We start from the raw sequence: 12,135 nt of genomic DNA, 5'->3' as shown, positions 1-12,135 counted from the left end.
GTGAACTCTGTAGCTGACATTGTCATGTCATCTCCTCCATGGCTGATGTCATTCCTCTGACTCCTTCTCTGGGGGAAGCATGTCAAAGCTGGTGTCAAAGACAGTCTCTGAAAATGGCCAAGGAAGGGCTAGGGGGATCGCTCCAAGCATGGATTCCTAAGTTTGATCCCCAGAAACCACTTTTTTTTTTCTAAATAACAACAAAAGGCTGCTACACAGCATGGGGGGAGCAGAGACAAGCAGAGCTGTGGGGCTTACTGGACAACCAGACTAGCATACTTGGAGAGTTACAGGCTGGTGAGAAATCATCTCAAAAATGAAGATGGTCAGCACCTGAGGAAGGACACTGAGCATGTACTCTGGCTTTCACACACGCACGCACGCACGCACATCTAGGGAGCTCAGTTCATACCCAGAAGGCTCTTAGGCACCAAAGAAGATAGCTCCCTGAATGCATCTTCCTAAGGAGCCCTGAGTGGAAGACAGCACACGGCACTTCACTGGAGTCCAGGATTGGATGAGAGACTCAACGGCTAACACAGTTCCCTCCTTAAGGATGTCTAGGGATTTGCTCTTTGTACCATATTGGGAAGACAAAGGAAGGGGTCCTGAATTGGGATGCAGAGCCATAAGCACCTCTCATGGGCTGGCACACATCTCTCACAGATGCAGAAGGACCCAGTGTCTGATGCTGTTTCTCTACTTCTTTCTGTATAAAGAACTTGATTGTTGAGCCAGGAGGTGGTGGCATACACCTTTAATCCCAGCACTCAGAAGGCAAAGTCAGGTGGATCTCTGTGAGTTCGAGGCCAGCCTGGTCTACAGATCGAGATCCAGGACAGGCACCAAAACCACACAGAGAAACCCTGTCTCGAAAAACCAAAAACAAAAAAACAAACAAGAAAAAAAGAACTTGATTGTTAATGGAGGCTTGGTGCACCACTTGGGTATGCCTGACATAGTACATCACACCACGCCATGGCACACTACACCATACCATGTCATACCAGATCAGACCATGCTGAGCCACACTACACAACATGTGACAGTTCTGGCCCACGTGGAAAGGCAGAATGCAGAGGTCTCTGCCCCAGCTCTGTTGCTCACATAATTTGCTGCAAGGCTTTTAGCAACTTACCTAACCCTTCTCAGACTCTTCTTATTTGTCTTTTGAACGTCATGCTAATATCAGGGTCTCTGAGGGTGGAGATGAGGATCATGGACTCACACAAAGTTCCCAGCACTTGGGAAGAAGCTGGGAGAGTTTGGGGGTTCATGTTTGTTTCCCCTTTCTTTTGTTTGCTTTGTTTTTATTTGTTTTTGGAGGAGTTCGAACTTGATGTGGTTTTTAAAAATCTACTTATTTGCTTTTTTTTGTTTTCTGGTTTGGTTTTGATTTTGAACTTGGTCAGATAGGGTCTTATATGGCCCAGGCTACAACTGGATATGCAGTTGGGGACAATCTTGAAGTCCTGATCTCTTATTGGGTCCTGATCTGGAGCATTGGGCTGAAGGTGTGAATCACATGTCCAGCCTCTGATTTTGTTTGGGGGGAGGTGGTCATAGTTGTTCCTCCTCCTCCCCCTCCTCCCCCTCCTCCTCCTTCTCTTCTTTTCCTTTTGAGACAGGGTCTCTCTGGTGTCCAAGGGCCACGGTTGTCCAGGAACTATGTAGACCAGGCTGGCCTCTAACTCAGAGATTTGCCTGCCTTTGCCTCCCTGCATGCACCACCATGTCTGGAACAGTTCTAATTTATAAGATTTACTTAGCATGCTTGTCTGTGTGAGTTTACGTGTAGGAGCCCATAGTGGCCAGGAGAGGCTGTCAGATCCCCCTGGAACTCAAGTTACAATGTGGGCGCTAAGAACTGAACCTAATCCCCTGCAAGAGGAGTGAATGCTCTGAATGACCCAGCCCTTAACTCTAATTAGTTGTGCGTGTGTACATCTCTCTCTCTCTCTCTCTCTCTCTCTCTCTCTCTCTCTCTCTGTGTGTGTGTGTGTGTGTGTGTGTGTGTGTGTGTGTGTGTGTGTGTGATATGTATATGTGTGACATAAGTGTGGAGATTACAGGGCAACTTTGTGAAGTCAGTTTTCTCTTTCCACCTTTATGGACATGGTTACTGGAGATCAAATTCAGGCCACCAGGCTTGCGTGGCAAGGACCCCTACTCACTGAGCCATCTCCATGTTTTTATTTAGGAGGGCTGTTGTTTCTTTTATGTTTTGGCAGAGTCTCCCACTGTGGCCTAGGCTAACCTTGAACCTCACTACCTGTCAGCAATCCGCCAGCCTCTGTGTCTTGTGCGTTGGAGATTCCAGGTGTGAGCTGCTGTGCCTAGCATTCTGTTTTGTTTTCATGAGACTGTGGATCTAACCCCAGCCTCAGGCTTACAGGCAAGTGTCCTACCAGCATGCCATGTCCCCAGCCCATCACTACTGCTATTTGTTGTCCCTTCTGATGATGAGCCCAGGCAAGAACACTTGAAATACTTTTGTTTGACAGACACTAGGCCTGAGAGGGAATTTAGTCAAGAACCCAGGCTCTAGGCCAGGTTCTCAACCTTTCTAATGCTGCAAACTTTTAACACAGTTCCTCATGTTGTGGTAACCCCAACCATAAAATTATTTCATTGCTACTTCAAAACTGTAATTTTGCTACTGCTGTGAATTATAATGTAAATATCTGATATGAAGCTCAAGTGGTCTCGACCCACGGATTGAGAACTATTGCTCTAGACTAAGCCATACCCCGTCATCTATGAGATTCAGATATTTCTCCCCTTTCCTCCCCTTCCCCTGCCCCATTTCTCCTTCTCTGTGGAGCTGAGGATGAAATCCCAGAACCCAGAGATTTTTGCATGTGAGACATGCACTCTCCTATTGAGCTGTATAGCCAACTTCCCCATCCTGGAAGGTGTCAAGTTCTTGCAGAAGTGAGTGCCACCTCCCCTCCCTCCACAGTGGCTCCCTGACTTAACCACAACTTCATGGCTTCCTCCCTGTGTCTAGCTGACATCTTTCCTGTCCCCCTTTTTGTTTTCTCAAGTCTCACATAATGGGGAGTATTGGGGTCCAGCCCCTTGACAGTCCTCTCTCCCAGGGTCCAGGAAGAATCTACAACCAGGTGATAATCTAGTCTTTGATGACAAGAAATGAATCTCATACAGGAAACTCCTTAGTCCACATACTTTATTCTTCTGAGTCAGTTCTCTTCTCTACACAGTTTCTTCTCTGCTCTCACACTTAGCTCCTTTCTTGCCTGAGTCTCTCTACATCTTTCTGCTGTTCCCTCTAAGACTGTCTTAATTCCTTTATCTAATTCTGCCCCATCTTAGTCAGTCTTACTCATCTCGTTCTTACCCACCTAGTTCTTCCCCATCTGGCTCTTCCTCGTCTTCCATCTCATTTCTCCGGTACTCTCTTCTAGCCCTTCAATCTAGTTCTTCCCCATCTCGGTTCCTTTTTTATCCAGTTCTTCCCCATCTAGTCATCCATTCTCTTCTCTTTACCAGCTCATCCTCTCAAGCCTCTGAGGTTTACAATTATATACTCATGCCACAACAATGCTCTGGTTACAGCAAGGTCACCAGGCTTGGATTCCCTCAGGGTCAAAAGCAGGGGCAATAAGAGCCACACAAAAGAGCAGTAATCGCCAGCCGTGATCTGCAACCCCAAAGGGAAGTGACTAATGGGGAATAGAATCAACTGAGGGCTAAACTTGGTTAATATCTGAGCAAGGGGGATTTTATGTGCTCAACTCTATTCTTAGAAGTGATTGGGTAAAGTGTTAGGAGTCTATCAGTGAGAACAAACTGCCTTATTTTCCTTTGGCCCCTTATCTGTCTGAGCTGTCTTGGCTACTGATTTCTGGCAGGGCGGGGTGGGGGGGTGGTACTCGTGGCTGGGCAGCCTGAGTCAGCTTGATGTACCTGTAAGTGAAACCCTTTAGTTCTGAGTCAATAGTTAAAGGTAGATCTAAAACTAGAGATAAGACTTTGGAAAGGGAAAGGTTAAGCTTAATTAGCACATCTGTGAGCCCTTCTCAAACAGTCTGGATGCTTAAGTCTGTTCTCAGAGAGTGCAGAGGTGTCTCTGATAAGATACTTTCGTCCTTCCTTCCGGGGATGGTCCTGGCCGGATGCTGCTAATGATGATAATTACAGAAAGGCCTGAAATTAGGGATCCTGGCTGCATTACTGCACAGGAGGTTACCTAAATATTCTTTTAGTAGAAGGGAAATGGTGCCCAATAAATGATGGAAAAGCTACAATAGCACACTAGAAATTCATAGCAAGAAATGGCTAAAAATCAAAAGCCAATATCACCAAGTCTCCTTGAGCCTCAGCTTGACCTCTGGGAGGTCCTTGGCTTCTTCCAGGTATGTCATATCAGCTGAAATCCTACTTCATCTTCATATTATTGTGGCTTGCAGCACCCACCCATATTTCCTAACTTCTCTTTATTCAAGCCAATCTCCAGCCAGTTTCTACAGCCCTGCTCCTTCAGTCAGTCCTGGGACTGAAAATCTCCCATCACCACAGCTGCAGTCACCCTGGAGATGATGCAAGAGACAAAATGCCTAGCTGGTGCCAGCATCCTGACGGTCATTTATTGCCTGAGCGGTAGAGAGTATGAGGGGGTATTCCCCTTCACCAACCACTCCACCTGTATTACAAAGTGCCAAAACAACAACAACAAAATGCCATACACTGGAGTCCACATCAGAAAGGTGGGATGCACAGGTATAAGTACCTCACTACCCCCACAACACCAAATCCAATGAGAGGCTATGTCCTCATCTACCGCAGCTGGCCAGGCCACAGCCCTCTCTGTCCAGAGTCTCATTTCCTTAGGAGGTGTGGGGTGGGGGTGGGGGGCTTTTATCCTTCAAAAACAGAAACTCACAACTGGCCTCTGCTGGGGCTTCTTTTTATTTTACTTGTTTGTTGGATTTTTTTTTTTTTTTTTTTTAACATTAGAGGTAGTGTTAAAGAGAGTAGAGAAAGACAGGAGAGTGTTGCTCCTTTATTTGTTTGTTGGTTTAGAGACAGGGCTTCATGTAATCCAGGCTGGCCTCAAACTTGCTAAAATCCTGCTTCTGTTTCCCAAGAGTTGGAATTGTGCACCACCGCGCACACGGTTTTGATTTTATGAGACAGGGTCTTGCTATGAAATGCAGGCTGGCCTTGATTTTACAGTGATTTGTCAGCCTTAGCCGCTACAGTGTTGAGATTACAAACATTTGTCATCACACCTTAATCTGTGTTCGGATTTCTCCTCCTCCTTCTCTCCCTTTTGTGGGGTCTCAGACAATTCAGGCTAGCCTTAAACTTCCTATTTAGGCAAGGATGATCTTGTATGATCCTCTACCTCCCCAGTGCTGGGATTACAGGTGTGTACTAACACACTCAGTTTTTGTAGTGTTGGAGAATGGACTCGGGGCCTAGTGTGTGTGTGTGTGTGTGTGTGTGTGTGTGTGTGTGTGTGTGTGCTCTACACAAATTCTACTGACAGAGTCAGCATCATAGCCCTGTGCCAACCTCTGACCTTCTCCTCTTGGCACTTGCTGGATATCACAGGAGGTGCGCTCCAGGGAGGGAGCCCTGTGTCTCTCTGTTTACTTACTACCTGGAAAATGCTGGCACACAGTGTCAAGGATAAAGGGATGACTTGGCATGGGACTGCTGAACTTTGCCCTAATGGAATTCAGGAGATATTACTGTGTGCTTCCTGCAGGGGAAGCATAAAACCAGGACCTAAGGTTGATGTGTGTGGTTCCAACACATCTACTATCCACCACTGGGCACATCTACCCTGCACTCCAGCCAGGCAGATTGACCTGTAGGGACAGTACCATCATCAGGCTCTGGGCCTCATAGCTGTCAGTGCCATGAGAACAGAGACAGAGAAAACCAGGGTCTCTCAGCAGCCCACCAGATGCCTGCATCCTCCATAAGAGGCCAGGACTTCAGTCAGCTAGCCACACTGCCCCCAACTTCTTGGGCCTGAGGTGGATACATAGCCTTCTTGATAACTTCTGAGGGTTTCCTATATCCTACTCAATCTTTCAGAGAAAGCTTTTTACCAAACTCTCCTCAGTTTACCTGATTTATGCTTCCTCCAGCCGCCTACAGTGATGGTCCCAGGCCTTACGACTGTCAATCATAAAAAGAGGGCCAGGGATGTAGCTCAGCAAGTAAAAGCATTTTACCACACAAGCTTGAAAACCTGAGCTAAGTCCCTGGAACCCACAGGAGAAGGAGAACTGACTCCCAAAGTTGTCCTCTGACCTTCATGTGCAATTCACACTTATGCAAGTACATCATACACAAACACACAATAATAATAATAAACAGATATTAAGGACAGAACTGTATCAAAGGATAGGCTTCCTGGCCTCTGGCTCACTGAGAAGTCTCCTCCATCTGGCCCACAGAAGAAGCCTCCTCTATTTGATTGCATTTGGCTTAGGGTGGAAAACAGCAGACTTTTTTATATCTTAATTCTAACTGTACTCTGAATAGTTGATATGTTCAGATGGCTCAAAATTTTAAAAATATAGGTATGTGTGTACACATATGTTCTCCCATGTCTGCCCAGGGTTGGGATGGGAATCAGTGGTCCCTTTCCTAAATGACCATGTCACAGAGCATGGATAATCTGGATGCCAACACAAACCACACCCCAGCTCCCAGAGATTCCTACATGTTGGATATTGCTAAGAATTTATAACTTAGAACTGGTTTATAACTCAGTTACTCAGTGGGTAACGATGCTTGCAGCCAAACTTAACAACCTGAGTTCAACCCCCAGCACCCACATCGTAGACAGAGAACTGGTTCCTGAAATGACTTCTACATGTGTGTTTGTGTATTTGTATATTCAGATACACAAAATAAATAGGTAAAATTTAAACATTTTAAGCTCACAATTTAACATACAAGGAAGTTCTGCCTCAGACTCAAAGCCCACCAGAGTCTATGCCTTGGCTCAAATCCAAGCATCTGGGAGATCCAGACAGCATGGCCTCCAAGCAGTTTCTCACACACTGGGACCTTCTGAAAGTAACCATGGAATGGGGAAGCACTAACTTTCCTCACAGTTTGGCAATGTTTCTTCAGATTAAAACTAGGAACAAATGTAGAGCCAAATTTGGTTGGCAGTTGACAGTAAGTTTGCCTTTACAATCTAATAATGAACTAAATAAGCCAATTCTTAAAAAAAAAAAAAAAAAAAAAAAAAAAAAAAAAGCTGCTTGCTGGGAATGGCATTGATTGCCTGCAAACCCCAGCACCTGGGAGGTGGAAGAATTAGTTAAAGGGCAGCTTCCGATGTGTATCCAGTGTGAGGCCAGCCTGAGCTACATGCTATCCTATCTTTAAAAAATCTGAACTCCTGGTCATCCTGCATCTGCCTCTCAAGTGCTAGGCTAATGAGCATGTATCATCACAACAAGCTATAAAACAAAATCTTATTTTAAAGTCACTGAGAGCCAGGCGTGGTAGCTCATACCTTTAATTCCAGCACTTGGGAGGCCAGCCTGGTCTACATACTGAGCTCCTGGCCAGCCAGGACTACACAGTGAGACTCTATCTCTACTCACTCACTCCCCCACCCCACCCCCACAAAAAAAAAAAATTGAAGAGCCTAATTACTTCAGTTCAGAAGGCCATCCCCTAAGCACTGTGATGGCTAACAGACACCTTTGACTTCTTTTAATTTGCCCACCGGAGACCACAAGGTCATAAATATGAGAAGTGAGTAAGTGGGCGACCAATGACTCTTCGGCACTGCAGTTAATGAGGTGAGATAAGGACTCTGACACCCTCAAGACGGGCGGTCCAGGGACAAAGTGGTCACATTATGCATGGGACAACAGAGACCCTGAGGACAGTGGCTGTGGGCTTACATCACCAGATGACCAGAGAGAATTTATCACTCCTGCTCTTTGACCGAGTTCTTTATTTGCATAGGAGTGTGAGCCAGCCCCTTCACAGCCCCGAGCTGGAAATGGTACCTTAGCACTCTGTGCTTATGAGGGACAAAGGCCACCATAGCTTCCCAGCAACCACAGAAATAACCTGCCCATTCACCTGAATTATGAAAGAAGAAAAGCTTGGCGAGAAAGGTGGGTGGAGGCAGTTCAGAGAGCCACACCACACAGCCCCAGCACCTGGAGAGCCAGGCTTTCTTTCCGTCTCTACCCACAAGTCCTCAGGCCCAGTGGGAGAGCCTTAGGCGGTTTTTGTTTGTCTCCAGTAAGGTCTCCTGTCGCCCAGGGGACCTCCCACTAGCTTCGTAGTTTAGGATGGCCTTAAACTTCTGATCTTCCTGCCTCCATCCCTCCCCCATCAGCCCAAGCCCCGGGATTACAGGCACGTGCCATCAAGCCCTGCTGAGCCTTTCCTGACGTTCCTCTCAACACAAACAAAACTGCAGAGGTCAGAGAGTCCCGGTTTGAAACTCCCAGTCACTCTACACTTCTTCAGCTCCCACTTCCATTCCAAGTCTTGACTTGAGCAACGTGGCCCCGGATCCAGCTCAGCTCTAAGCAGTGGCTTGGAGAGTCACTGGGCCTTCATAGCCCTGCCTGTAAAATGGGACCAAATACTCTGGCGACTCTGGCAGTGAACCATGGGAATTTCCCGGCCTCCGGGGCAGAATGCCAAGGTGAATGAGCTCAGATGCGGCAGTGGCAGTGGGCAGAGCCTGCAAAGCCTAGACGGGCACTGCGTGTGGCTGCCAGACCGACCTCAGCGGGCCACCGGTTTGCTTCTTTATACTTGTCTGCCGGTCCTCCCACAGCCGGCTCTCTTCCTGTGCCCATTTTGCCGCGGAGGAAACTGAAAGTGCGGGGTAAAAATGACTTCCCCACGGTGACAAGGCGAAGGCAGAGCTAGCCTGGGATCTGCCTTGCACGCGCCGCGGCCTCTTCCCCTCTGCAGTCTCCCTCCGATCCGCCCCCAGGCTTCCGAGCTCCGGCCATCAGAATGACCCAAGTTTCCCAGAAACGAACGCTAAAATTCCCGGCTGGCTGTTCTGCCTGCTTTCCGGGGCTGGGACGCCGTAGATCCTGGGGTTCGCTAGAAGTACCTCCACTAGCACCGCGCTCTCCGGCTCCCAGCCCAGCGGGGGGTTCCCGCATCCACGTGGTGCAGCCGCGGACACTACGAGGCTCAAGGGGACAGCGCAGGGCTGGAGGGGACCGCGCAGAGCGAAGGGGCGTAACGCGCGGCAGGATGGCCAGTGCAGGATGGGAGGAGGCAAGGCGGAATCCCCGAGGGGACAAGGGTCTCCGCACCTGGGGAGAACCCGGGAACCCCTACCTTTCCTGAAGGGCATCGCGCCGAGGACGCTGCGCGGGGGGGCTGGCCCGCGACACCTGAGCAGGCTGACGTCCAAGTGGCAGCCCCGAGGCTCGAGGCGGCCTGCGGGCGATGGGGCCGGCGAGGGAGGGGAAAGGGACATATTTGGTCACAGCCTGGCACGTCACAGTGCGGAGGAGGCCCCGCCGCGGAGCAGGAAGCGCGGGAGTCGCGTCACCCGTGCGCTCTGGGCGCCTGCGGGCGGCGGCCGGGAGGGAGGCCAGGGTGGGCGACCGAGTCCCACCCTGAGCCTAGAGCCCTGGAGGTGCCGGCTGCCGGTGCGGATGCCAAGCAGGGAGCAAAACTACCTGGAAGGGGTTGAAAATTAGCTCATCCATCAGCTCCTTCGGGCTGTGTAAGGAAGGAAGGGACTTGGAGGAATTTTATCTTTTTTTGCTTTAATAAAGTCGAGGCGTTCAAAGGGCTGGTGATTTGTGCAGACACTAAATAGAGGCTGAGAGGAGCAGCCCAGACAAACTCAGATTTAACAGTATTAGTACTAAGCTAGTTTAGCACCCTTCCTGCCCCAGTGTCCTGCCCCCAGCACCTACACCCAGAACACCTGATGAAAGTGTTCATCTTTAAGGTCCACAGCGGTGAATGGTTTGTTTCTCCAGAGTCTGAAACAGTTTCTCACCCACCGCTTGAGAAAGTGTCGCTTAGGGAACGAGAAGAGGGAGGAGGAGGCAGGAAGAGGAGGAAGCTTTATTCAGTACATTTTGCCTCTGGGCAGCCAACAGTAAGGCAAATGCCTTGATAGTTGGTCAATCCAAATGTCCCAAAGCAGGATCCTGTTTTTGGTTAATTAAGGCTTCCATTACTAATCAAGCCTGGTATGGTGTCTTCAAGCTGGTAATTAATCCTATTCCTTGAGGGCCAGAGGTAGGACCACTGGCTCTTCTAGGCCAACCTGGCCTACACAAACACACCTCGAAAAACAAGGAAAAAAGAGATTAAAAAAAAAATTATTCTCAGTTTGTAGTCAAAGCACATAGAAAGCTCTGGCTTGAGTCCAGTAGTTCAAAACCAGCCTGTGAGACACTCCACCTCAGAAAGATAACTTCTGTCAAAGGAAGAAGCGGTTTACTTTCCTTTTCTTTTCCTTCTCTTCCTTCCTTCCTCCCTCCCTCCCTCTTTCTGTTGTTGTTTGTTTGAGATAGGTTCTCCAGAGTCTAGGCTGGCTTTGAACTCTCTAGTAGACCAGGCTTGGCCTTGAACTCTAGCTTCTCCTGTCTCATAATCCCAAGAGCATTCCCAGAATGCATCACCAAGCCTTGCTGGAAAATGTTATTTTATATCGCACTCTGAAGAAAGCAAGAGTCACCTGAACTCCTAGTATTTAAAACATCCATTCCAATGACAAGAGGCCGACTCTCCAAGCAATAATCAGACCTGTCCAGGTGAGCTGAAAATTCCAACAGGCTGAGTGTGTGTGGGTGGGTGGAGTGAGTGTGGGGTATCCTTCCTTTCTTCCTTTCTTCTTCTAATTAGAATCAGGGTCTTAGTCTGCAGTGTTTCACAGGTTCTCATTGAAACTCCACCCTTCATTTTGAAGAAAGAAGCCAACAGAAGGAAGTCACCATCCTGAGGTGGAAACTCACTGCCCTGCTAGGTAAGTGAATCAGGGTCAAATTCTTAAACTAAAATACCTTCAAAGTGTCCTGTCTATTTCTTTCCAACTAAATCTTTTACAGTGAAAGCTGTGCACGCCCAAAGGCTTTACCATCTGCCACATTTATGTCCCCAAAGTGTTCCTGCTGTCATTTCATGCTTTTGAACATCTGCTCCATTACCTTGAGTTAAGCATACACCCCAAATGTGTCCATCATCTTTACTTCTTGAACAATGACCTTAAACTGAGCATGTTCAAGACGTAACCTATAACTGAGAATGCTCAGGAGTGTGCTTGTCCTGAAAGTGCCTTCCTGTATGAGGATATAGACTACTCAGTCCTGGCCCTGAGGAGGTTGAGGAAGGAGGGTGGTCAGAACCTCTATCTCAAGTCCCCATGCTTCCTTTGTTCAAGGAGGGCATTGCTTTGGAAATGACTCCCAAGTGTTCTTTATCTGCTGCTAGTAAGAAATCTTTCTCACTGGGTGGTGGGGGCGGTGGCGGCAGCAGCACCACACGCCTTTAGTTCCAGCACTTAGGAAGCAGAGGCATGTGGATCTCTGAGTTGGAGGCCAGCCTGATCTACAGGTCAAGTTCCAGGACAGCCAGAGCTACGTAGAAAAACCCTGTCTCGAAAAGCAAAACACAAAACAAAGGAAGGAAGGAAGGAAGGAAGGGAGGGAGGGACGGAGGGACAGAGGGAGGGACGGAGGGAGGGAGGGGGGGGGAGGGAGGGAGGGAGGGAGAGAGAGAGAGAAAGAAAGAAAAAGAAAGAAAGAAAGAAAGAAAAGTCTTTCTCTACTCTCTCAGGCTGTTTTGTTTTTTCTTAGCCTTTTTTTGTTTTTTTTTTTTGCATTTGTGTTGTGGCCTAAAGGGTTTCATACCCTGTCTGGCTCCCCTTAGTACAGTCCAGATTTCTGAAGAGCCTTGGGTTACCTTTGTTATAGCTAGAGAGAAATATTGAATTTTACTGAATATTAGAGCCAAATACTTTTTGTTTTTGTTTTTGTTTTTCAAGACAGGGTTTCTCTGTGTAGCCCTGGCTATCCTGGAACCCATTCTGTAGATCAGACTGGCCTCAAACTCACAACAGTACACCAAACAAAATTGTAAGTATCTTATTCCCGTTTTAGAAGTGGATCTACTAGCCAGCAGTGG

At 48.0% G+C, this 12,135-nt stretch overlaps 1 protein-coding gene across 5 annotated transcripts in view; it reads right to left on the bottom strand.

Annotated features, from left to right (window-relative positions):
• The window catches only part of Pfkfb3 (6-phosphofructo-2-kinase/fructose-2,6-biphosphatase 3), an 84,450-nt gene extending 74,950 nt beyond the window's left edge, over positions 1 to 9,500 (bottom strand). For all 5 annotated transcript variants that reach the window (XM_036187068.1, XM_036187074.1, XM_036187069.1 and 2 more), the window contains exon 1: positions 9,328 to 9,500. In XM_036187068.1, coding sequence (XP_036042961.1) covers positions 9,328 to 9,469 — 142 coding nt within the window. In that variant the 5' untranslated portion in view covers positions 9,470 to 9,500. The remainder of the gene's footprint in view (positions 1 to 9,327) is intronic.
• Between the last annotated feature and the right edge of the window lie 2,635 nt (positions 9,501 to 12,135).

The sequence above is a fragment of the Onychomys torridus genome, chromosome 5 (assembly GCF_903995425.1).
Source record: "Onychomys torridus chromosome 5, mOncTor1.1, whole genome shotgun sequence".
Lineage (NCBI taxonomy): Eukaryota > Metazoa > Chordata > Mammalia > Rodentia > Cricetidae > Onychomys > Onychomys torridus.
Note: the sequence above shows the minus strand (reverse complement) of the source record. Positions and strands in the feature narration are given on the sequence as shown.